The following is a 24,409-nucleotide window of genomic DNA, read 5'->3' on the forward strand; positions in this document are numbered from 1 at the left end:
TGTAGTGTCTGCAAATCAGAGATAGAGAAGGCATTCTAACACACCATGATCGGCTTCTTTGGGGATGAGAAACTTGAGTTTCAACAATTCATATTTTGAAATGTCAGCAATTTTTAAAAACAGAGGTGTTAGACATTTTTGCTTCCTGTAACCAGTGTTGGCCCCTTGGTTTCAAGCATGTTGCTTCATAAAAAGCACCAGATGGCTATCTGATGTATTTCAAGAGATTGTAGATGTGATGTTGGCTGACTCAGTGACATCTCTGATGCTCTGGGGGTGTTGAGATAGCAGCCCCTCCTTTAAGAAACATGTTTACTTTGCTGTTTCACATGTATTTTGTGTATATGAAATGGCAGCTTCCAATTTCTAGTTGGATTTGTCTTACATTGTTTGTGTAACTTGCCAGTCACACAGGACTGTTTGCTTTTTCTCATTGCGAAATTTGGTAGGGACGCCAATTCAGCTCTTATGTTAATCCATCCTGATTTATTTTAGACATTGAATTGATCTCACCAGAAGTAAAAAGCATATGTTGTATATGTTGACTGTCATTGCTAAGTTTCCTAATTGAGGTAATTATGGATATGAATACTTTAAGAATACTGATGCTATATGAGTATTTTTGTGGAAATGTCAACTTGTTAGTGTGACTAAAGTATTATGAATTTAAGAATATTCTTGAAGAAAATTAAAATATTTACTCTTTGGAGTTTGCTTTAAACACTATTGTCTTTCACCAAGAAATGTTCCCTGTATAAAAAGCCTGTATAAAATAGTTTTTGAGGCAGAGGGTAGGTCTGTGTCAGAGCCTGTTATTGGGAAATGGTGTTCCTATGATCCTGTACTGATAAGTACTTCTAATAGCAAATCTAGTAGCTACCTGCTGCTGATTTCTTGAGATATATAGGGCATATAATGTTAGAATTTGCCACTCCTTCCCCTTTTGGGATATCAATCACTGCATTAGTTATCTTATCTCCACAATGTAGACTTGCCGCAAACACATCTTATAGTTTTGGGCTTAGGGACCTAGATAAATACTTGAAAAACCTGTTCTTTTTTGGAGGAATATTATTATTTATAAAAGGAATATTTAAAAGAACTATTTATTCTTAAAGACAGTACTGTAAAAGAAGTTTTGATGTGACAGATGTCATCATATGACCATCCACTTTGAGCAATCATGGAAAAATCGTAAGTCACAACACACTTCACACATGACTCTCGTGAGCGAGGGAAGGGAACCTTTGTGAGGCGCTTGCTGTGAGCCAGGTTCTTTACGTAACCTCAACAGCCCCTCTGAGGGGTGCTTATAATAGTCCCTCCTCTCCAGGGGAGGAGACCGAGCTTCAGAGAGGTCAGGGAAGTTGCTTAAGGTCACATGGTTTGACTCCCAAAGCCTGTGCTCATTCTAGGACTTTAAATAAAGAGGAACTTGTACAGTTGTCTAAATTAGTGAAAACTCTTCAGTAATTAGGAAAGCAAGAAAGGAATTTTGCTAGAAAATGGAGATTAAAGGCTCTTAGAGTACTTGAGTCAGACAGACTTGCTTGTCTTGCGTCTCCACCCCTCTCCCCTCTCCTGGCTGGGCTCCAGCCACAGTCCTTAAGTCTGGGAGTAGGGCTAAATTACATTCTCTCCACTTTAGAAATCTTGCCCTTGGGGCTGGATACGTTTTTGCTGTGCGGCTGTCCTGTGCATTGTAGGGTGTTTAGCGGCATCCTTGGCCTTACCCAATGCATGCAAGTAGCACCCCATCCCCACTTGTGCAAACCAAAAATGTCTTCAGACATGGTCAAATGTCCCCAGAGTGGCAAATGTCCCCTGGGTGGCAAAAGCCCCCTGGTGCAAACCACTGGGCCGAAAGCTCCCCTGGTGAAAATCATGTGCAGCCTGGAGTGAGCACAGTGCCAAAGAGCCTCCCCACATTCCTTTCTGGAATATTCTGCCCGGTTCCTCCTTATCTCAGCTTAAAGATCACCCTTCTCAGACAGGCCCAGCCACCCTCACCTCTTTTTTACCTCATTATTCATTACAGCAAACACTCCACTCAACAACCTTTGTGGCATTTCTCTCATTTTAAATTCAACATTTGTTAAGTATTTACTGTGTGATTACTACTTTGTTCAAACCTCAACAACATGGCATTCACATTCCGTATCGGCCAGGGTCCTGGCAGGAAGCAGAGGGCCACTGGGGCGACTGCAGGAGGTGTAAGGAAGGGACTTCCTTTAGCATAGGTGGGCAGGAGCAAGGGAGATCCACTGGCACCTCGGGAGCCGACCCTGGGCCTCAGCTCTGTGAGTCAGTGGTGGGGTCTGACTTTCTCCTGCTCTCCTTGGACGCAGGAACATGAGGCCGCTGCTCCTTCCCCGTCCCATCTATCAGGAGACTGAAGCAGTGCTCAGCCTCATCACAGGCCTGAGGGGACAAAGGGAGAGAGTGATTCACAGAACCTGCAGCTGAAGCAGAGGGCTGCCTGATGGCAGCTGTGGCCTTGGTGGAGCCAAGTAGCCAGAGGGACCCAGACCACTAAATCCCCACCCTCGGGCTCCTGCTTTCCCATCTCCTGCTGGAGCCTCCCATAGGTTGAGCCTAACTTACTGCAGTATCTCAGGCTCAGCCTCCCCAGCAGAGAGCAGGGGTGAGGGGGGGAGAGTGGATCTGGAGGGGCCAATGAAAGCTGTCCAGCACTCAGACATGATTTGTGTTTGTCCTATTGTCTTCATTCTGCAGATGACAACACTGAGGCTTAGGATAAGTGACCTTAGGAAAAGCCACACAATGTACTAGTTAAGGAACACTAGTCACTGATGACAGATAACCCCCCGAATCCCAGCAGCTTAACAAAAAAATTATTTCTCATTTACATCAAGTCCAGTCAGTGCTCCTGAATATCCGGCAGCTCTCCCCCTAAGTGGTGCTGGAAGATCCCAGGCCCCTTCCATCTTGTGGCTCTGCCTCCCCATTCAGAATCGGCCTCACAGGAAAGAGAGGACAGCCTAGTGCTGGAGACACCTGCCCACATTCTATTGGTCAGAATCCTGTCACGTGATCACACTTAGCTTCAAGGGAAGCTGGGTAATGTAGTCTTGCTGTGTGCCTAGGCAGGAAGGAAATGGGGGTTGGTGGGCACGTAGCCAGACTCTTGTCGACTGGAAAAAAAAAATACACAACCTCAACGTTGAGAATTATGTTTTATTTGGCAGTCTTTCTGAGGACTTCAAGCCCAGAAGACAGCCTCTCAGTCAGCTCTGAGGGACTGCTCTGAAGAGGTAAGGGAGGAGCCAGGATACATAGGAGTTCTTGCAACGAAGACCAGGTAGTTGGACTTCAAAAGATTACCGTTAATTAAAGAAAATCAGGTATCTCAAGTTAAGGACTTTAGCACTTTTCTGTGTATGGGAAGATGCAAGAGTCTGGGTTCCTTGAAAGCATTCCTTTGATGTGCACCTTAGCTATCTGGGGCCAGTATCCCGTGGTTTCCCATCCTGATTCCCCTCAGGGTACAGCACTGGGGGCAGCTGCCATGGCTGAGGGCGTGGCAGCGAGGTCATTTGTCTCCATCCTGGGTTCCCTCAGGGCTCACCATCAGGGCATCTCCATACTGAGTTCCCTCAGGGCTCACCATCAGGGCAGCTGTAGTGGCTTGATGGCTGCAACATCCTTTGTTTACTAATGTGGCAGGCAACATTTTCCACTCACACTCTGCTACGTGCAGAGATGTTAATCCAAGGATGTCTTGACTGCAGACCCATGCTCTCAGCACAGACTCTGTTGGAATTACGATCAGTTACACTCCGGGGTAATTTGATACAACCAAAGTTTGGATATTATTTTTTCCTCCTTGTTTGTTTACATTCCTGAAAGCAGTTCCTCCTGTAGCAAACACATTAAATTCAGCAAACATTGCTGAGTAATGAGGCAGGATAGTATAATGTAGCGGTTCTCAAAATGTGTCCGTGTATGGGAATCAGCTGAGGAACTTTTAAAAATTCCAAAACCCATGCCACACCCGAGACCAATTAAATCACAATATAATGTATTAAATGTACTTTTTGAAGGTGTACTTTTGAAGCTCCCTAGGTGACTAATTGCGGACAAGTTGGGGAACCGCTGGTATAGTGGCTAAGAATATATATTTTTGAGTCAGACTGCCTGGGTGTGAACCCAGGCTGCATTACTTGTTAGCTGTGCGGCCTTGGGGAAGTTGCTTAACTTTTCTGTGCTTCAGTTTCCTCCTCTATAAAATGGAGCTAATAATTGTTGTTATGAGGGTTGTTATGAGGATTACATGAGTTAATCAGAACAGTGTCTGACACAGAGTAAGTACCATCTAAGTAGATGTTAGATTTTGTTACTGTTTCCCGAATGCCTACTATGAGCAATGCCCTGGGCCAGAGATGAAAGATATGGTCCTCGATTTGGGGGAACTCAGAACCCGGAGGGAATACATCAAACTCTAATATAAAACAGCTTAGACACAGCTAATCATTCCAGCCATTTGTTCCTTATAAATGGAAATCAATTTGTTTTGCTTCTGAGAAATTGAATGGCGTTTTACGAAGCCAAGGAAAGCAGCAGAAGCCGCTCAGAGCAGTTTTAGACTTGGAATTCCTGGCTTTGAAGACGCCACCTGGTCTCCTCTTTCACTGCCATCCAGACATCTGCTTCCCTGGCGTTAAACACAGATCCGGGGCAGCCTTGGGAAAGCTGGGGGAGCCGCTTCCCTTTTTAGCCTGATGTTCAGGATTCACTGGTTACAGGGAAATTTGAGTTGAAGGGGACATCTTGGGTAGCATCTGGAAATAAAAGTCAAGGAGGGTGCTGGAGGCAAAGTCTTTTGGGTTTTGGGTTTGCTGAGAAAAATGAGCATTAGCACAGCCTTACAGTAGGAATTTCTAAGGCTGTCAGAAGAGGGTAAAACATTCTTTTAAATTGAGATTTCACTGAGGTATAAAGGAAAACACGACTGCTCGTTGCCAAGTACTACCGTTGCTTCCAAAACCTAATGTGAGCATTTGTCAGACCAGATGTGGCCCATTTATTTTTAGAGTGATGGAGACCTCAAGGCTACAACTCAAAAAACACTTAACATTTAGTAAAAGTTAAGCACAATACCGCCCCTCCCCAAATATGCTATTTAAAAATCAATATCAATATCATAGCTCTATAGTTAGAAATCCTCTTTTCATTTACGATAAGCACTTCTAAGGCCAAATAAATACCTCCCTTTCTTCTCTATTTCAGTTTAAACTGAAGTTTTACTTACTTCCCCTCACCCCACCCCCATTTTCCTTCAAATATTATTTTCTTCAAAACCCTCATTAATCCTTCATACCAGATTTCATTTTGAAAGCCATCTTCTTAGTCTTTATGTCTTATTTGCTGAGCTGGGGTTTCAGCTGACTCTCTACCCCAAGGATTGACCTTGAGCAAATCACTTAACTTGGCTGCACCTCAGTTTCTCAGTGGTTTTGATACCAATCAGGGTTCTTGGTCTTCCCCAATCAATAGAAATTGACTAGAGGCCAGACAAGCAATTGGGCAAGGCTTATTGGGGCCCCTATGGTCACAGGAGGGATTGAGAACTAGTAACAGGTTCCCTTGTTTGCTCCCTGAGCGGGGGCAAGCTGATTCCTTATGTGGGGTGAGGGTAGGGTTGTGTCCAAGGGTCAGGCTAGAGGGTGGCTTAGGTGGGTTGCCCACCCCTTTGGTGGTGTTGAGTGCAGGGGGCATGCACAGTACCCTGATTTTGCTCCCAGTTCTTCAGAAGTGGCAGTTGGGTTTTTTTGGTCTTTTTTTGTATCTTTTGTCCAGAATTTGCCCCAACTGTGCATACCCGCAGTTATTTTTTAGTCTCTTATAGATTCTTTGTATTTTGTAGCTCGAGGAGATGTTTGTCCAGGTGCAAGCATTGCAGCACTGCAGCAAAGGGTCCCAGGTTCCAGCCTTGAGGCAGGAGATAGATGGGCCCCTGGGGCAAACAGTTTGAGTTTGGGCCTGTGGACCAATACTCCGAGACAAGAATAACAGGACAATTGAGAGAGGAGGCTGGGCCCTGCCCAGAAGATAGAAGATAAGAGACCACATATTTCTCATTCTCAAAGTCAGGAGACCTCCCCAACTACACATGCACAGAAAGGCTCCTTGGAGGTCAAAAGGGAAGTGATACTAAGTGGCTAAATCTACCCATAGTCCTCTTCGGTAGAATCCATCTTGGCTAAGAGATGCACATGCACACGTGGGAAGATACTGAGATACACCAAATATGGACTTTTTGAACCAGGCCAATCAAAATGATTGGCCAAAGGAAACCCGGAAGAAATGCCCCATAAAAGTGATTCAAACCGCCACGAGGGCACGACTCTCTCTTGGAGGCTGCCTGTGTGTCTATCCACATGTACTGTACTTTTTTTTTCCTAATAAATAATTTACTTGTTTCACTACTTTCCTTCTTTGTGGGAATTCTTTTTCTGCAAAGCCGTAGGGCCAGGGTCTTCTCACTGACCACTGGTCTAGTGGCTGGGATACGGTGCTCTCACTGCCGCGACCCGACCTCAAGCACTGGCTGGGAACCGAGACCCTGCTTCAAGCCACTGCTGGCCGAGGCCACCCAAGGTCAGCCTGTCTCAGTTTATCTGTTCGATGGATCGCTACGAGGGGAAACACTGAATCAATGACATGTGACACCCATTTAAAATTTGAGTGGCTCTTGCCAATTGCCCTCTTACAGAAGTTGTACCTACTGACCTACCCACCAACAGGGCTCAAGAGCGTTTGTTGCCTTTTCACGTTTCCATGTTTTGTTAAGCTTTGTAACCTATCTGTTGTAACCCATTCAAGGACTTGCTTTGAAAATGTGTGCAGAAACGGTTCTGGGGAAAGAGCACTCCTCCTTCGAGGCCAGCAGGGGGCGCCCGCTCCCCTCCTGAGTGGGAACTTTGGTTTCCAGCATTTGCCCCCTACAAAGCCTCTGCAGCCCATCTGAGCCTGCGCAAATTCTGACCCCGCACACGGTGGGAAGGTTTTGGAAAAATCCTAACTATCCCTACCCTTTCACAAGGCTAGTCTGTGGCAGCGTCCTCTCGGTCGAGGAAATGGCTTAAATTTAAAATAAAAATGTCATTTGATTTCACAATTAATTTCTCCCTGTAAATACTGGGTTGAGGGGTAAAGCAGACCCAGCCCCTCTCTCAATCCCAGAGGCTTGTGAAAGTTGCCCTGGTGCAGTTTTCACAACAGGTTGATAAGGGAATATTTGGGGCCTGAGACAACAGAAATGTGCTTTATATTCAGATAAAGATTTTTGTTGTGTTTTCCCAGCAGGGGGTATGTAAAGGTGAGTCTGAAACAGAAGCCTATTTAAGCTTCTCTGCTAATTCATTCCTCTACTGGGAATGCAGCCCCAGCCCTGAATCCTGCCACTCAGGGCTGGGACTAGGTTGAGGCGGCTGAGGCCCTTGCCTTGGGCACAAAGTTTAAGGAAGGGGAGGTGAGTACAGGAGCACAGCAGTCATCAAGATAATAATTCAATGCAATGTCTTTCAAAACTCAAAATGAATGCAAAACACCCATGATGAACAAAAGAGTGACATTTTAAATAAAGACAGGATGACCCGTGCACCTCCATGCTCATCTCAGTGGCCTCCCTCTCAGCCAGGTCTGCTGGATCCTGTCTTTCCTTAAAAATGTGATATTTTGCTCATTATGACTGAATCACATTCTTCCCTTTGCTCCCTCTTTCCCAGTCTTACCCGCTCCCTCCACCCCCATCACAAGGTTGGCCATAGTATGATGCGGGGAAAATAACATTGGGAGAAGCCACAGGGAGTAGGTGAGAGGTATTTATTGTTAAACACTGGGAACGATGCCAAAATCAATGATGGCTAGTTGCTATAAACGGATGTCACTGTTTGGACTGGAGGAGAGCTTCTGCTGTGACGATATTAGCAAACATTTGTTGCATGTACAATGCTGAGTGATTCTCTATGTTTGGCTATTTAATCATTCCAACTGTTGTTTGTGCAGTACCTGCTCCCCACCCCCCCCATCGCCAAGCGTGCTGGCCTCCAAGCCTCCCTTTGCTCACACTTTCCTAGTGCCATGGCTTCTCCCCTTCCCTTTGTTAAGTTCAGTCCTTCAAGGGCTGAAATTCTACCACCTCCAAGAAGTCCCCCCAGATCACTAGCCTTTCCTAGAGGTCTTTGTTGAGTAACTGGATCAGATCAGCCAAAATGTGGTTCTCAGCTGGGGAGGGGGGATGATTTTGCTGCCAGAGGACATTTGGTCGTATCTGGAGACATTTTGGTTGTCACACTGGGGGAGGGCGGATGCTCCTGGCATCTAGCGGGTAGAGTCCTGAGACGCTGCTAAACATCCTACAATGCCCAGGCCAGCCCTCACAGCAAAGAGCTATCTGGGCCCAAAGGTCCTTAGTGCCAAGAACCCTGCATCAACCTTGCTAAGGTATTTTGTGAAAACTCTCAAGAATCAGATTTGCATTTCACCAACAGGCTTTCATGTTTTTATGCAAGATGTTTGGAACTTGAGTCCCGTGGAGTAAGGGATGGGCAAGGTAATAGGAGCTGGGGCTGGAGGACACTCCTGTTTTCCTGCCTCAGTTCTGAACTAAAGGAGGCAACAGGAGTCAGCAGATGGGGCCGCCATGTTATCTTTGTTACTGAGAAGAACTTGGTTGGGCAGTGTCACTCAGGCGTGTGGCAACAATGGGCTTCTTAGTTCTGAATCCCAGAATCAGGCTGACTTACCCACACAGGCCCAGACAGCGCTGCCAGCTTCCCGCCTCTGAGGAAGAACCTCGTGGCTGAGAGAAGCCCGGGGTCTGCAGATAGCACTTCCCAAAGAGCGAGTACGGAGGAAACTGCGCTCTGTAGGTTCAGTTCTTTTTTTTTTTTTTTTTTTTGAAACTGATCAATCAGATAAATCACTTTTCTTCCTTGGAGAGGAGTAAGGGGTGGGCAAGAGGCCCAGAGTTTAGGGAGCAGTCCCTCTTCATTGAAACCTGGTGAATCAGTGAGGATGAGCTAGGTTCTGCTGCGGTAAAAAACATCCCCCAACTCTGTAGCTTAAGAGCAACAAAGGTTGGTTTCTCACTCATGCTGCATGTTTCACACAGGGGTCCTGCTCTTCTAGTCCTTCAGGGGTCCAGGCTGATGGGCTCTACATCTTAATGACACCACTGTCTTGACACAAGTCCCCAGGGTTTGCTATGGCAGAGGAAAGGAGGGCACGGAGAACTGTGCTCTTAAATGCTCCTGCCTAGAAGTGACACATGGGTGCCCTCACATTGGCCAAAGAAGTGCGAAGGCCACTCTTAGCCTCAACAGGGTGAGGAAGTTCAATCCTCCCACTTCCCAGAAGGACAGGGAACTAGAATCGTTGGAGAGCAGCAGTCATGTCTCACACAGAGGAGCGAGGAAGGGTTTCCTACCCCTCCCACTGCCTCCATCAACACTGGGCAAAGGCACTTCCATTGGAAAGACAAGGTTATCTCAGGAAGTGTTTTCCAGGGAGCCACTCGACAGAGCTGGAGGGCTAGACATGGCAGGAGAAGAGCTGGCCCTGATCCCAGACCCCACATGGCTGGTGTCACCATGGGACGGGCAAAGCATTCTGGGCCTCAGTTTTTCCGTCAGTAAATTGAACAGGCTGCACTGGCTGATCTCTTCCACATCCTGTGAACTCTCTGAAGGTACGAAAAGTCTTATTTACTCTGCACCCCTATGCCTCGCACAATACCCGGCCTGGATTGAGTACTCGACATGTGTAGTCAAAGCACTGAATGAATTAGCTGCTCTGATTCCATCTGAGTTTGGGAAGGTCACGGTTGGGGTGATCCCCAGCCCACCATCATTACGCCTATCCCATCGTGGTTTTTAACTCTATCCGAGGTCAGCTCTGTGCCTACTGCACCCCCCTGCTCAACCCCCAGAAGCAGAGCCACTAGCTGACTGGCTGCTTATCACAGGTGGGTGGGTGAACCCAGCCAAGACCAGTGGAAGAACCACCCAGCTGAACCCAGCCCAAGTGGTCAACTACGGAACTGTGAGCTAAGGTGCTTGTTTTAAATCATTAAGTTTGGGGGTGTTTGTTATGCAGCAATAGATGACCGATACGCTCTTCAGGCCATCGTCCATGTTCTAGTGAAGTGATCTCTCTGAAACGCAGGCCTGAATATGACAGTCTCCTGCTCAGAGTCTCCATTGACTGGCATGGCCTTCTGATACTTTTCTGTCTCCCGAAACTCCTGGAAAGTAAGCCTGGCCTCCTGCTCACTGCCTTAAGTCCGACCCCAGACACAGGGAGCTCTGCCACCATCAAGGCAACTCAAATGGTGGCATCCCTGGCACTCAGGTCTCTTCTCTGAACTCCCAGCCTCGCGGGCATCCCTGGTCTGGACAGAGCCCTGCCCCAGGAGTCCAGCTCACTGGGTAACCTTGGGTAATTCTCCACCCATCTCCAGGCCTTGGTGTCCTTGTCTGTGAAATGGAGGGGCTGAGCTTGATGCCATTTTCTTTTTAAAACTTGTTGTTAGCTTCATAGATCCCTCCTACTCTTTACTCAGTATCCCTCAGTGGTAACATCTTACCTCAGTATGGTACAGTATCACAGCCAGGAAGCTGACGTTGATATAATTGTTCCGCTTTTATTCAGATGGCACCAGTTTGACATGCACTCATTGTGATGATATTTAAAGCCCCTTCTAGGTCACAGGAGGGAGCTTCCCACCTGCTCCTCATCAAACTTGTGACTCACCTCCAGAGAACAAGAAACTGCCCGTGTCCCCTGTGACACCCGGGAGTCTCCCCAGGCTGCGATTTAGGGGGGCTTAGCGCTGCTCAGTGCCCGTGATGGATGGGATGGTGGATGCGGCGGGGGAGGGAGGCCAGCAGCCGTGGACCCACATGACAGGCCCAAAGCTGGAAGTGGATGGGAGAAGAAACTCCATGTCTGTACTCAGCCCTTCAGAGAGAGAGAGAGAGTGGGAGCTGGGGCGCTGGAGCTGGGGATGCTAGCAGACCCTTTGCTAACCCGCCATGCCAGGTGTTAGTTAGCCCTACAAGGTGAGGCCTGGGCCTGGACCCAGGTGTGAAATATTCCAGGCAGGCACGTCAACTCATGGGAACTCAAAAATATTAATGTCTCCCTCAGCATTGATCCTCTTAACCAAGGCAGGAATTTCCTCATCTGCAAATGAATAATTGACCTTCCCAGTAGAAGAACAACAGAATCCTAATTGTGGGGTTTGCCAATTTCTGTCCTGCTGTAGGACCGTGCTCTGTGCTTTGGTAAATGTGATGGGCATTCCATAAGTCAGGTGTTTGCTTATCAGAGCCCGTGTTGACACTCTACTGTTGAACTTCAGGCCAATGAGCAATGTTCTGATTTCTCAGGCCAGCACACTCTTCTAGAACGTGGGATTGTTCTTTGCAAGCCCTATAAGGATTGTTGTAAGCTACAGCTTTAAAGCAGGGGCTGAGAAAGAAGGAAAGAGGGCATATCGGGGTCACTGCACAAGAGACTGGATGTTATTTTCTCTTTCCAGCTCTCTCTTCTTGCCTGATACTTCTGCCTATTCTGGCCACTTTGCTGCGGGGCTTTGCTCACTGGATTCCTGTGCAGGGGCTCAGAAATTGCATTGCGTTGGAGGCAAGCAAGCCGAGTGAGTCCAGCCTCCACCCCTGGGGAAGAGGCCTGTTCTGTCAGCAGGGGCGCTGCTACTCAGCTCCGAAGAACTGGTGCTCTGGGGAAGCCCCAGGAGGTCAGCTCCAAGAGGACCAGGGATGCTCCTCTGTCCTGTTTCCTGCTTAGGTTCCCTACTTAAGTGCCTGGCAAAAGCAGACGCTCAATAAATATCAGATGAATGAAAGAGTGCAGATTCAGCATTGCAAGAGCTTCCAAATGTTCAAGAGAAGCCCCAAAGATGGAGTTTTTGTATGGAATTTAAATATTTGTTAAACACCGTGTGGTCCAGATTAGATACGTGTGGAGGCGGGATCCTGCTTGGTGACCTAAATCCAGGCCACCCGAGCCTCTCTCTGCTCTCCAGGAAACCTACAGGGGCTGGGGCACTGATCAAAGTGTTGTCCCTGATAGCTTATGAGGGCCTGGTGGCCCAGCCCCTGCCAGCTTCTCCATCACCAGGCTCCAGCAACACTGGCGTCCTTTCCATGTCTTGAATGAATCTGGCTCTTTGCTGCCACCCCATAAGGACCAGTCCTCCCCGTGCAGCGGGAGAAGCTGCCCCTCCCCCCTCCCGCACTGTCCCATGGAGACCGGCCTTGGCACCTGGCCCACTGGCCTCTCCTCCCCAGGTCCTTCCATCGTCTTGCCTGCCTGATAACCCATCCCTCACCTCTCTAGTCTTTGACTGTCTTGTCCCTTTATTCCAACCACCCAATGCCATGGCCGCCCTTGGTCCTTGTCATCTCCTGGGATGGCCCCACCTTTTGGAAGGTTCTGTGCAAACATTCTTACTCTGTGGCCACAGCCTCCTATTTTTCTTGCCCTCTCATCTAGGGACGCCTGCTACCCCTGTTCTTTAACCATATCAACATCACTCTGCTTCCCTCATCTCCTATGTTCATTTTCTTCCCCAATTTAGCCATTTCCCATAGTATAACCAGAATCCCCAACACCCTTGAATATTGGCTGCCCATCTGACGAATCCCCAACTCTGGAGCAATCCACTGTCTGCCGTTCTTGGGCCCGCTGAGCTTGGCTACAGTAGTTCACATAAGAAATGCATGCCTCCTGGCTCCAGCAAGGCCCTCAAAGCCCCTGGAACACATTCAGGCTTCGCTCCCTGCCCTTGACCATCATAGATCCTCCCAACACCTGTGCCCCCCTCAAACCTCAAATCTTTCCAGGGCTGCCTCACCCTTCCTTCCTTCCTTCCTTCCTTCCTTCATCCTCCTCCTTAACCTGTGAACCAACCTGTCTCCGGATCTGATTAGTTTCTTTTCTCTGGAACACTCCTTTCCCCCATTTTGCTTGTCCTTTGGGACTCAGCTTTTATGTCTCTTCCTCCGGGAAACCCTCTCAAGCCGTCCCCTCCCAGCTCCCCAGGCTGGACCCCCCTTCTCTCTGCTCTCAGAGCACCTGCTCTCACCTGACGGTGGATCATCCTACACCGTGACACTGTCCTAATTATCGTCTCTGTCGCCACAGCCTCCTGGAAGACGGACTTTCTCAGGTTCACCGCTGGGCCCCTCGCAGCAAGAAAGGCACTGAAGCATTAAGTGTTCAGTAGATATCCTTTCACCTGCAGCCCACGCTTTTTACCTGTGTGTGCGGTTCTGCCTCTACCAGCCCTTTCTCCCTCTCTCCATGTACCAGATTCTACCCCCGTCAAGGTCAGTTCACAGTTCACTCCCTTCACAGCCTCCTTTCTGATAACCCTGGAAGGAGATCATCCCCTTTCCCTCTGAATGCTCCAGGTACTGGGTCTGTGTCACGCGCATGCGATTTCTCATTGACTTTTTTTTATACTATAATTATTTCGAACTACGCAAGTTCCTTGTGGATAGGCTCTCTAGCTATGTCATCTCTCTATTCCTAGCAGTTAACCTAGAACATTTTGGATGGACAGGCAAGTGGAAATATAACAAGAGATGCTTACTGGAAACGTGTTTCCTACCGCTGTGACAAATTAACCATAAACTTGGTGACTTAAAAACAACACAGATTTATTATCCTCTGGTTCTGGAGACCAGGCATCCAAAATGTCACTGGGCTGAAATCAAGATGTCAGCAGGGCTGGTTCCAGAAGGAGGCTCCAGGGTGAATCCATTTCTTTGCCATTTCACGTCTCGACAGGGCACCTGCAATTCTTGGCCTGTGGCCCCCTTCTTTGTATCCCTCCAGCCTTCTCTGTCTCTGACACTTCTGCCTCCTCTTTATAAAGACCCTTGTGATGACATTGGGTCACCCAGATAACCCAGGATAATTTCCCATCTCAAGATCCTTCACTTAATTACATCTGCAAAGTCCCCATTACCCTATAAACATTTACAGGTTCCAGGGACTAGGTCCTGGTGATCTTGGGGGACCATCATTCAGCTTATTACAGTAGTATTTATTATGTCAGTAATAGTTGATGAGGAAACCACACTTCTTGGCTCCCTGCTGTTTTTTTAAAAAATAAATTTATTTATTTTATTTATTTGTTTTTGGCTGTGTTGGGTCTTTGTTGCTGCGTGCAGGCTTTCTCTAGTTGCGGCGAGCGGGGCTACTCTTTGTTGCAGTGCGCGGGCTTCTCATTGTGGTGGCTTCTCTTGTTGCGGAGCATGGGCTCTAGGTGCATGGGCTTCAGTAGTTGTGGTGCGCGGGCTTAGTAGTTGTGGCTTGTGGGCTCAGTAGTTGTGGCGCATGGGCTTAGGTGCATGTGGCATGTGGGATCTTCCCAGACCAGGGATCGAACCCGTGTCCCCTGCATTGGCAGGTGGATTCTAAACCACTGTGCTACCAGGGAAGTCCCTCCCTGCTGTTTTAATTCCGCCAGAAAAGTTGGAGGATTTCTTTTCTATGGGACGTGGATATTGGAGTCAATCGTCTAGGGATGCATCGTTTATAAAGTTCCCAGACCTTGGTCCTGAAAAGCCGGCCCAAAAAGACATAAATCACTGGATTCAGGCAGCTGTTGATGAAAGCAAAGAAGTTGGCCCATTGCAGGCCCAGGTCGGTGAAATTCTCCCAGAAGCAGCCTCTGACAGCCCACACCTGGAACAGGAATTCCAGGAAGGCAAAGAAGTGGTAGGGGGTCCAGCAGAGCAGGAAGGCCGCCACGAGCATGAGTATCAGGGCCGTGGTCTTGCCATCCGTGGGCCCCCCGCACCTTGTCTTGCTGACCTTTTCCCGCCCGCGCAGGGCTGCCAGGATGTGATAGTTGAAGAAGACAATCGCAACCAGTGGGAGGAGAAACCCCAGCACGTTTAACTCCACCATCCTTGCAAAGGGCCAGGCCTCATTGGGGTACAGCAGCACACAGGCGGAGATATTCAGTTCCGGGACAGCTTTGACGGAGCGCAGCAGGAACGTGGGGATACTTAGGAGGCCCCCCACGGCCCAGATGAGCACGCAGGTGGTCTGAGCCCACCGCCGTCGCCGCCGCCTCCAGCTGGCCATGGGGTGCACCAGCACGCAGTAGCGGTCCTGGCTGATGGCCACCACCAGGAAGATACTGATGAAGAGATTGGCCTTGATGACGCCGTTGACCACTCGGCAGAGGGGGGCTCCGAAAGGCCAGTTGAATTCCTTCCAGATGTTCTCTGCCCAGAAGGGCAAGCCCAAGACGAACACCAGGTCGGAAGCCGCCAGGTTGGCCAGGTAGATTTCTGCCGCGTTCAGACGCCGTGGGGCCAAGAGAAGGACGGACAGCACAAAGAGGTTTCCCAGCAGCCCGCAGAAGCAGATGGTGATGATAAATGTGGGTAAGACGCTATGCAGCAGGTCCCAGGCTTCCTGAGCGCTGTCACAGGACGTGGCATTTGGAGGCGGGAGCTGGCTCTGGTTGGAGGACAGGAGCTCCAGGAGGGTCCGGGAGGCCATCCACGGTGACCTGCAATGAACGTCACAGAGCATCACACGGGAGGCGGCCGATTCCAGCCCGCGGCCCATCCAGCCTGTTCCCAGTTTTGGAAAATAAAGTTTTATTGGCACACAGCTGCATCCACTTATTTACCTTTTGTGTTACAACAGCAGAGTTGCAACAGTGGCCCTTTGGCCCGCAAAACTGAAAATATTTACCACCTATTCCCTTAGATGAAAATTTTGCCGACCCCGGGTATAAAGGAAAGGACCAGGGCTTTGAAACCCGAGTTCAAATCTTGACGTAACTACTTGGTGTGGGCCACTTAGACCCACTGACTTTTATTTTCCTTTTAGAACATTGGATCTAATTGTATCCCTCTTGTGGGATTGTGGCAAGGACTGACGAGTGTATCTGTGGAGAGCTTGGCCTGGTCGCCTGGCTTAGAGGAAACACTCAATAGAAGGGGAAGATGAGTCTTATTTACAACCATACCATTATTATTAGCAGTGTTTCATTAAACAAAGCACTGGCACAAAGTAGGTGCTCATGTTTGATTTAATGAGCACCTACTTTGTGCCAGTACTTTGCCAGGTGCTGGAGATACAGGGAACAGGGCCCAGCCCCCTGAAGGTGCTCACCATCTAGAGGGAGGCAGACATGGAGACAGTGGTCGATGACCGAAGATGGAATGAAGCAAGGAAGAAGCCCGGCCCTCAGGGATGCTGACCCACTGGGACTGGGGCCAGTAGGGTGGAGGAGGTGAGGGTAGTAGTAGAAGGTGTGGGATTTCTGGGGCTCCACACCTAAAAATCCTCCTCCCACCTGGATGAGTTAATATACGCAAAGCGCTTCAAATGGCTCCTGGCTCTTTGTAGTCTCTCGCTACCCGTTAACTACCGTTATCATCATCGTTATCCTTAGTGATGCCCAAGAGTCCTTCCCTTCAACTGGGCAAAACTCATAGTATCCAACACAAGATATTGCGTAAGAGAGCTGATCTCGGGAAAGTCTATTTGGCTCTGCAGTCTTAGGCAATCACTTTGTGTCTCTGAGCCCGACTTTCCTCATCTGAGGAGGATGTGATGACCTTCTCACTGTGACACTGTAACCCACACACTGTGCCATTCACATCGGGTAAAATCCATGGGTCCCTCCATTCGTTCATCCACTGGACGAGTATGTACTGAGCACACACTATGTGCTAGGCACTGTTCTAGGTATTTGGGACATAGCAGTGAATCAAACAGGCAAAACGCCCTGCCCTCAAGGTGCTTCTAGCCTTGTGGGAGGAGAGAGGCAATGACAATAAGTACACGGAATAAACCTGTTAGCCGGGGAGGGGCAGCCGTGGAAGCAGTGAGCTGTGACCAGGCTCTAGATATAGTCTGAAGGTAGAACCACCATGATTTGCAATCGGATATGGGTTATGACAAAAGAGGAGTTGCATGATGCTTAGATTTTTGGCCTGAGCACCTGGAAATAGGAAGTTGCAGTCAACTGAACTGGAGATGACGGAGTGAAGAGGGAGCAGGTTTTTTGGCGGGGAAGATCGGGGGTTCACGTCTGGACATGTGGAGGCTGAGCTGTCGCTTGGACATCAGGTGGGGATCTGGGGCAGTTGGCTACACAACACTGGTGTTGAGAGACCACGTCTGAGATGGTGATACATCACTGGGAGTTGTAATCACACAGATGGTATTTGGCATTTAAAGTCACAGGACTGGATGAAATCACCAAGGGAGAGTGTAGGCAGAGAAGAGAATCAGCTGCTGGGCTGCCAGTTGACAGGTCAGCAGAGGACATGGGAAATGATGGGTTAGGAGGCTATGACGTATCTGTGGCTTATAGGGTTCTGACCCAGAGCATATGGAAGAGAAAGGACACTCTTCTTTTGTCATTGATTTCAGGGCATAAATCCACCATGAAGTATTTATTTTGTTATTTGGCAATACTTTTCAATTTTGCAATGAGTCCTTCTGGCAACAATGAGCAAAAAAAGAATGTTTAATGAAAATTTAAGTCCTGAACTTCTGTCTCTCAGGGAAGTCAATGATGAACGTGTAACTTGCACAAAATATTTATTGATGTTTATATCGTGATGGGGGCTGTAGCGCTTTCCCTGACCACAAGGAAACCTAACACAAAGCTGCTACTTCAGAAGTTGGTATTTTTCAAAGATCAGCCCTAAGACGTTGATTTCACTCATATTACTGCAGAAGATGCTGTGACTTTTCACTTAGAGCAAACGACTGTTCTTAAAGTTAATTCAGCTCATTTTTAGTGTCAGGTTATCTTGTGCACACACAAAAATGGAAGTGATGGCTGATTAATGTGACGGCTCCGCAAGAAATCCACGGACAGTGAAATGGTGCCAGTTTGATACCAGTATCCTCAGAGTCTTCAAATAGAAAAATCAGTCAATTCCAATCATGATTCAATTTTTTTATCCAGTTCATGGAATCAAAGCAAAACTTGTGAAACTTCACTCTGGCAAAATGAAACAATGGACATTTTGTGAATGCTATTCTAAACTCAGTTTAAATTGTTCACATTGGAGAGAAAGTTGTATTTTTCTGATGATCACACACATTTTGGTGGGGCCCAGTGTCATGCTAACAACAATATTCTTGCTAAAATAAGAGACCGATGAAGCAGAAATGTACTTTGAACAGGTCATGGTGCACACACAATTTGTAATTGCATATAAATGAGTTTCAATATTTTACCAATTGATATGGAGGTTATATTTGACAAGATTTACAAAATTCTAAAACATAAGATTTGTAGTTCAGAATTACTGAACTACGAACTTTGTGATGAAGTTGATGAGGAATTTTTTTTTGGCCGTGCTGTGAGGCTTGTGAAATCTTAGTTCCCCAACCAGGTATCAAACCCATGCCCTCGGCAGTTAAAGCACAGAGTCCTACACACTGGACCGCCAGGGAATTCCCTTGATGAGGAATTAAAACAACTTTAGCATGCATTTTCTTTCTCTGCTGCCCATCATAAATCAATTTTAGAAGACACTAAGTGCCCTAAAATGTTATTCAATTATTTGTTACAGCAGAGTTGAGAATTTTTGTTGAATTTTGTTCCAAATCAATGAGGAATCTTCGAACAAGTATTCAATGAATGGAGCACCAAAACATCAGCTTTTAGAGCTTTTAGCAGATTGTAGTTATTGAAAACAAAACTTTTATGCAGAAAATAATTGAAATTTATAGCTAAAAAACAAGGGAGAAAATGATCAGACTAAGCGATGAGAGGTCAAATTGTGCACAAGATTTAATTTTTGAATTTTATAATGAGCTTTGGAATGTCTCAATTTGTGGGAAGCATCTTTTCAATTGGAGAAGTTCATATTTTGTACAAAATTGAGATGAAATTGGGACAGCCCCTGATCTGCAGCATCTAAATTTGACAAAGCATTCAAAACTTATAAATAGCTACAACTTATCTGAAGAGTTTAATGTGGTGAAAATATTTGTTGAAGGAACTCAAACTAAGGCAAAAAGACAGCACCTGTGAAAATATCTGGGCTGAAATATTTGCATAATTCCATATGCAAAGAATTAGACTTGAGAATAGCCTCTGCTTGGCAGAATTTGCTCAGAGTTTATCAGATACCTCAACACCTGCAGAGAGAACATTTTCTTCATTAAATATTTTCTGGTCCAAGAGAAGAGTCAATTGAAGTTGCTAATTTAAATTTATTAACCATAAAATTTGAAGGAAAAAAATTCAGGCAATTATATGGAACCATTAAAAATAATAAGACCATATTGAGAGAAAAATACATTCTCTGGAAAATGCCAAAGACATATGAGAGTCAGATACAAGCTCAAGAAGCTAATTGTAGCACTTGCATATGTACCCAAACTAATTATTTTGCTTATGTTATTTTTCAATGTTCAGTTAATTAACATAAAGAAAATCTTTCATTTTGCTTTCATATATGTAGATGGATGAATATATTTAGATTTTTTTGGAAAAAATATTTTTGACTAGAACTACTTTATAACTCCATCAATATAATATAACCAATTTGTTGGGGTGTGTGTGTGTATACACATAAATATATACAGTTAAATATATAATTATTTTGAAAATAGCTTTTAATTAGAACTACTTTTATAACTCCATGAATATAATATAAACAATTCATTGGTGTGTGTGTGTATATACATATACATACATGTATATATAATTAAATATACATATTTTTTGAAAATAGCTTTTGACTAGAACTACTTTATAACTCCATCAATATAATATAATCAATTTTAAGTGTTTTGTAGTAATTTGCTTTGGCAGCCACAGGAAAGCAACACACCCAGCAAACCTGATTTCTCAGATACCTGGTGGCCCTCCATGCCCCGCCCCTGGCAGCCCCCTTGTACTACACACACGTGTGGGAGCTGCTTCCTAAGACTGCCGTTGGGCCTCATGCCATTCCTTCCTGTGTGCTTCTCTGCACGTGCTGAGGAAGCTCTATGTGCCACGGAAAACCCGAGCATCTTCGTCTCAGCCCCAGTCTCCCACCGACGCTGGGGCTGAAGAGTAAGCCCCCGATGCCAGATCTGACCCTTCACTGTCAGCCACACCTGTGATCTGTGGGCTGTGCTGGGCTTTAGGTAACCTGATCCTGACAACATGCCCGGGAGGAGGGATGGCTGTCTTGTGCCCATTGTACAGATGGGCAAAGGGAGGTGAAGAGAAGTGAAGTGACTTGCCTACATTCATACGGCGATAGGAGCCAGTCTGTTTATACACGGCTCTTCTTCCAGGCCCAGCTCAGGGTCAGGCCTCTTTTACCCAGTGTGCTGTGACCATAAAGAGAATGGGTCTGGTGTTAGGGAGCCTGGGCTTGGGTCCTGGGGTCACCAAACTGTGATTCTGGGCAAGTCAGATAACTTCTCTGAGCCTCAGTTTGTTCATCTGTAGAATGGGAATAACGGCAGTTATTACAAAGAGTCATGGTGAAGCTTGAAGGAGATTATACCTGTAGAATCCCCTTGTAGGTTGCAAAGCAACAAATATGAGGCTCGAATGATGATAACCACCACCACAATAATAATGGTGATAACTACGGTAGTAATAATGTGACGATAAAGTGTCCTGGTCCCTCCGAGTGTAAGCAACCTCTCCTTCATGTGGGCTACCCTGGTGTCGGAACACGAGGTTGGAAAGTACCAAGAGACCCCTTTTCTGCTCTTCCTGAGCTGTAGAACAGTTCAGGGATTACCTGGCACCTAGCACACTAGGAAAATAAGGAACTAAATTTCCGGAAAGCTGAGTTCCAGGAGGGCCTGGCTTCTTGGCAGTGGGATTCTCATTCGTCTCCAGCCTTGGAGCTTTCACCACCAGGAGGTATAAGAAGGAGCTGGAAGGAGGGAAGCGGTTCGTTGTGGATGCTGAGAGAGACCCCGGATGTGGTCTGCTTTGCTTCCCTCCCTTTCCTCCTTCAGGTCACCCTGAACGTGTGGGACAGGGGTCGAGTCCCCTCTGAAGTGTGGGTGGCTGGGCAGGAAAGGGTGGCTCTGGGAGGCAGTGGAGGGGGCCTGGCTCCTGTGTGCTCCTGAGGGACCACGGGTCAGCAAGAGACAGGGGCTGCCCGGGCACTGCCAGACCAAAACCTGGGCTGTACCCCAGAGCCGTGCGGTCGGCAGAATGATGGTCCCCAAAGATGTCCACGTCCTAGTCCCTGGAACCTGCAAATATGTTCCCTTACATGGTAAAGGGGACTTCGCAGATGGGGTTGAGCTAAGAATCTTGAGATGGGGAGATGATGCTGGATTATGGAGGTGGGCTTGACGTCATCACAAGTGAAAGTGATTTCATTTATAAGTAAAAGAGGGAGGTAGGGGGCGGTCAAAGGCAGGAAGAGAGTAGAAGATGTTATGCCATTGGCTTGGAAGATGGCGAAGGGGCCATGAGCTAAGGAACACAGGCAGCCTCTAGAAGCCAGAAAAAGCAAGGAACGGCTTCTGCCTTCGAGCCTCCAGAAGGAGCACAGCCCTAGCCAACACCTTGACTTTAGCCCAGTGAGGCTGATTTTGAACTTCTGACCTCCAGGACTATAAGATAACACATTTGTGTTGTTTGAGGCCACTAGATTTGTGCTAATTTGTTACAACAGCAACTGGACACTAATACATGGGTCAAGGCTTCACCCTGCCCAGGAAACCAGGAACTGTCACCTATGCCACCAGCAGAAACCTCTTACTTCAGCTCGAATCTGATTGGTTCAGCAGACACTGCCCGCCATCCCATGGGACCCGGCTGGGTCTGTGGCCACGGCATGTGTTTGCTCAAGCCGAGCCTATTTTCAGGAGGTTGTCTTTACCAGCTGCTGCCTGTGTTTATGTAAAGTTGGCCAGAGAGGAGAAACCTTTCTTTGTTGGTTCCGAGTCTTAGCTCTGATATTTGCCTGGCCCATAGTACGTGGTCAAAAACCAGCAGCTATTGATATTATTAGTCATATTTGATCTTATCTGAAAAACTCAAGAGTGACATTGGGCGAGTCTACTAGAGATGATCGATTCTGTAATTTCTATGTGATATTTTCTGAGCTCTGCACATTAAAACATCGGTGCATGCTACTTCTTCAACAAATTAGCCTTCTTCAAATTAATTCCAATTTCAACAGTGAGCTGATGATAAAGGCATTTGAAATACAGGCATAGATATTAAAGGATGTCAACCCAATCACATCATAAGATACTGTTTTCAATCCACAGATAACCCAACCAGTCATTGGCGTTATGAAATTTTGTAAGCGATCCTGGGGAGACCAGTTTGATTTTTATAAATCGGAATTCGTAGACTGTAAGTGGTCGGAGCCCACACGGAGCTCTGATGACTGCATTCAGCCTCTACATGTTTCATGTGACCTTGATGGAAAGACCTGCCGGAAGTACCCTCCTGTTCCAAGCATCCTCCCTCCTCCTCTTCTGGAAAAGCAGCTAAAACCCAAAGGAGGCATGGAATACAGTCTCTTAAATTGATTCAGAATTATGGTTTTTTAAAAACCATACAACAGAAAGCTGAAAACTCTGTCAATATTAGTTGTAAAGGGAAAAATTTTTCCCCTGAGATATGGATCTTCTCTTATATTTTACTCTTATAAGAGAGAAAAAAAAGATGGTCATTTACTTACTCAGACAAAATGAAAGAGGTCACAACTTCAGCTGGGCTTTCTGATGGTGAGAGCTGCCTTTGGAGGTATCTTCTGCTCTGGGAAGCCCTGTGGAAGTGTGGTGGCCTTAAATTACAGAACCCCTACTCCAGTGATGTCATCGGCTGGACTGCTGAAAAAGTGAGTCTTTCAGACAGAGGAAACAAGCTGGAATTTTGGAAGAAAAACAACTTTGCACTTTGGAGCTGGCAAGCGATTACTCAACGACCATCTCCATCTTTAATTTGGTAACATCTGGGAAGGTCCCGCGATCCTGCCCAAGAATGATACAGTGACCAACATGCCCTTAAAACACATTTTGGCATCGTTGAGTCCCCACAGGTCTGAGTGATGATTTTACCCATTCGCACTGGAGACCTGAATGCTTGGGGTTCTGCAGCAGCTTTCGCGGGAGTTGACTTGAATGTCCACTTTTGAATTTTGGTCATGAAGGGTATATCGCCAAGAATCCATCACTGTGGACCCCATTAAACAAACAGTGAACCACAAAAAGCTTGACTCATGCAATATGCAGAGCTTAGTAAGGTCAGATGCACTTTTCCCTCATCTTCCCTGGCAGTTCTGAAGTCTGTTTTTGATGTAAGTCTGCGGATATCAACTTGAACCACTCAGGACCTAGTGTTCAGACAATCTGACATTTCTGGCTTTTTTTGAGAGTCAGACCTCAAGAGCCTTTGACCGAATGCCGCCTACTTTCTATCTTAGCTCCTAAAAATGAAGATGTCCTAATCTCCCTCCCTAAGTGCAGGAGAATGCTTCCACACCAGGGCTTGATTCCAGCTTCTGGAAAGTGACACCAAAATCTCAGGCCTCTGTCCTCCCTACACCCTAGTACTGCCTCTTGGACGCTCTGCTTGTATTTCTTGATGTCACCTTGAGCCTGGCGTGTCTGGAGCAGAAAATGTCCCCTTTGTCCTCAGAATCTGGCCTCCTCACCGTGTTTCCCTTTTCTATTACTAACACCTCACTGGAGACAAACTGCACTTTTGAATTTCCCAGCAGTTTTCTCCCATTGTTGGACATCTTAAAATTGTGGAAGCAGGTTGAAAAGAAAAAGGACACTCCAAGAATCAGATGTGTATTTTAGGGAGGAAGCTGGAATTTATCTTTGGGGAAGGGCCCTTCGTATCAGGAGAGATCTGGGACTTTTTCAGTCATGCAGATGTTAGGTGAGTGCTTGCCATCATTTTGGGGTAGATTTTAACTAGAGAAAGTTCTCCAAATCCCAGTCATCAGTCCTTCCTAATTAGTAATGTAGATCAGAGTCTCACCAGCCAGACCCGCCTTTGCAGAAGGTGGTTGGCTTTTCTCCCTTTGATGTGAGTTTAGACAGGATTGTTTCTGAGAAGTATCTGCTCTCAGGAGATGTCTGCCGGCTCCAACACAGGTTTACCCACAGGATATCATGACACCAGTCCTGCCGGGAGGTGGGGTGCGCAGGCCTGACCTTGGCTTTGCCTCACATGGAGGACAGACTGTGAGAAGTGGCCTGTGTGTGGCAGGGCCACGTGGCCAGGACTGTCAGTATGCCACATGCCACTAGTGAGGGCTGAGTAAGTGGCACTGTGGCAGCCCTGCCAAGGCCTTGGGGAGCCCCACCCTGTGGTGGGATGGAAAGTTCTCTGAAGAAAATGGATGCTCCCACTGTTGTTTCC

The 24,409-nt window shown here is 47.0% G+C and overlaps 1 protein-coding gene across 5 annotated transcripts in view; it reads right to left on the bottom strand.

Annotated features, from left to right (window-relative positions):
• Nucleotides 1–826: 826 nt before the first annotated feature.
• Nucleotides 827–24,409, bottom strand: part of LOC309625267 (B2 bradykinin receptor-like) — a 70,036-nt gene continuing 46,453 nt past the window's right edge. The window contains exons 4-5 of one of the 5 annotated variants that reach the window (XM_082384592.1): nucleotides 22,716–22,863; nucleotides 827–15,583 (exon numbers count right to left, since the gene is read on the bottom strand). In XM_082384592.1, coding sequence (XP_082240718.1) covers nucleotides 14,515–15,573 — 1,059 coding nt within the window. In that variant the 5' untranslated portion in view covers nucleotides 15,574–15,583; nucleotides 22,716–22,863 and the 3' untranslated portion in view covers nucleotides 827–14,514. Of the gene's footprint in view, nucleotides 15,584–15,706; nucleotides 16,178–22,711; nucleotides 22,867–24,409 lie in introns of those variants that run through there. The other 4 variants (XM_082384593.1, XM_082384594.1, XM_082384595.1 and 1 more) reach the window with 4 other exon arrangements.

This window comes from Balaenoptera borealis, assembly GCF_965194805.1.
Source record: "Balaenoptera borealis genome assembly, chromosome: 3".
Classification (NCBI taxonomy): Eukaryota; Metazoa; Chordata; class Mammalia; order Artiodactyla; family Balaenopteridae; genus Balaenoptera; species Balaenoptera borealis.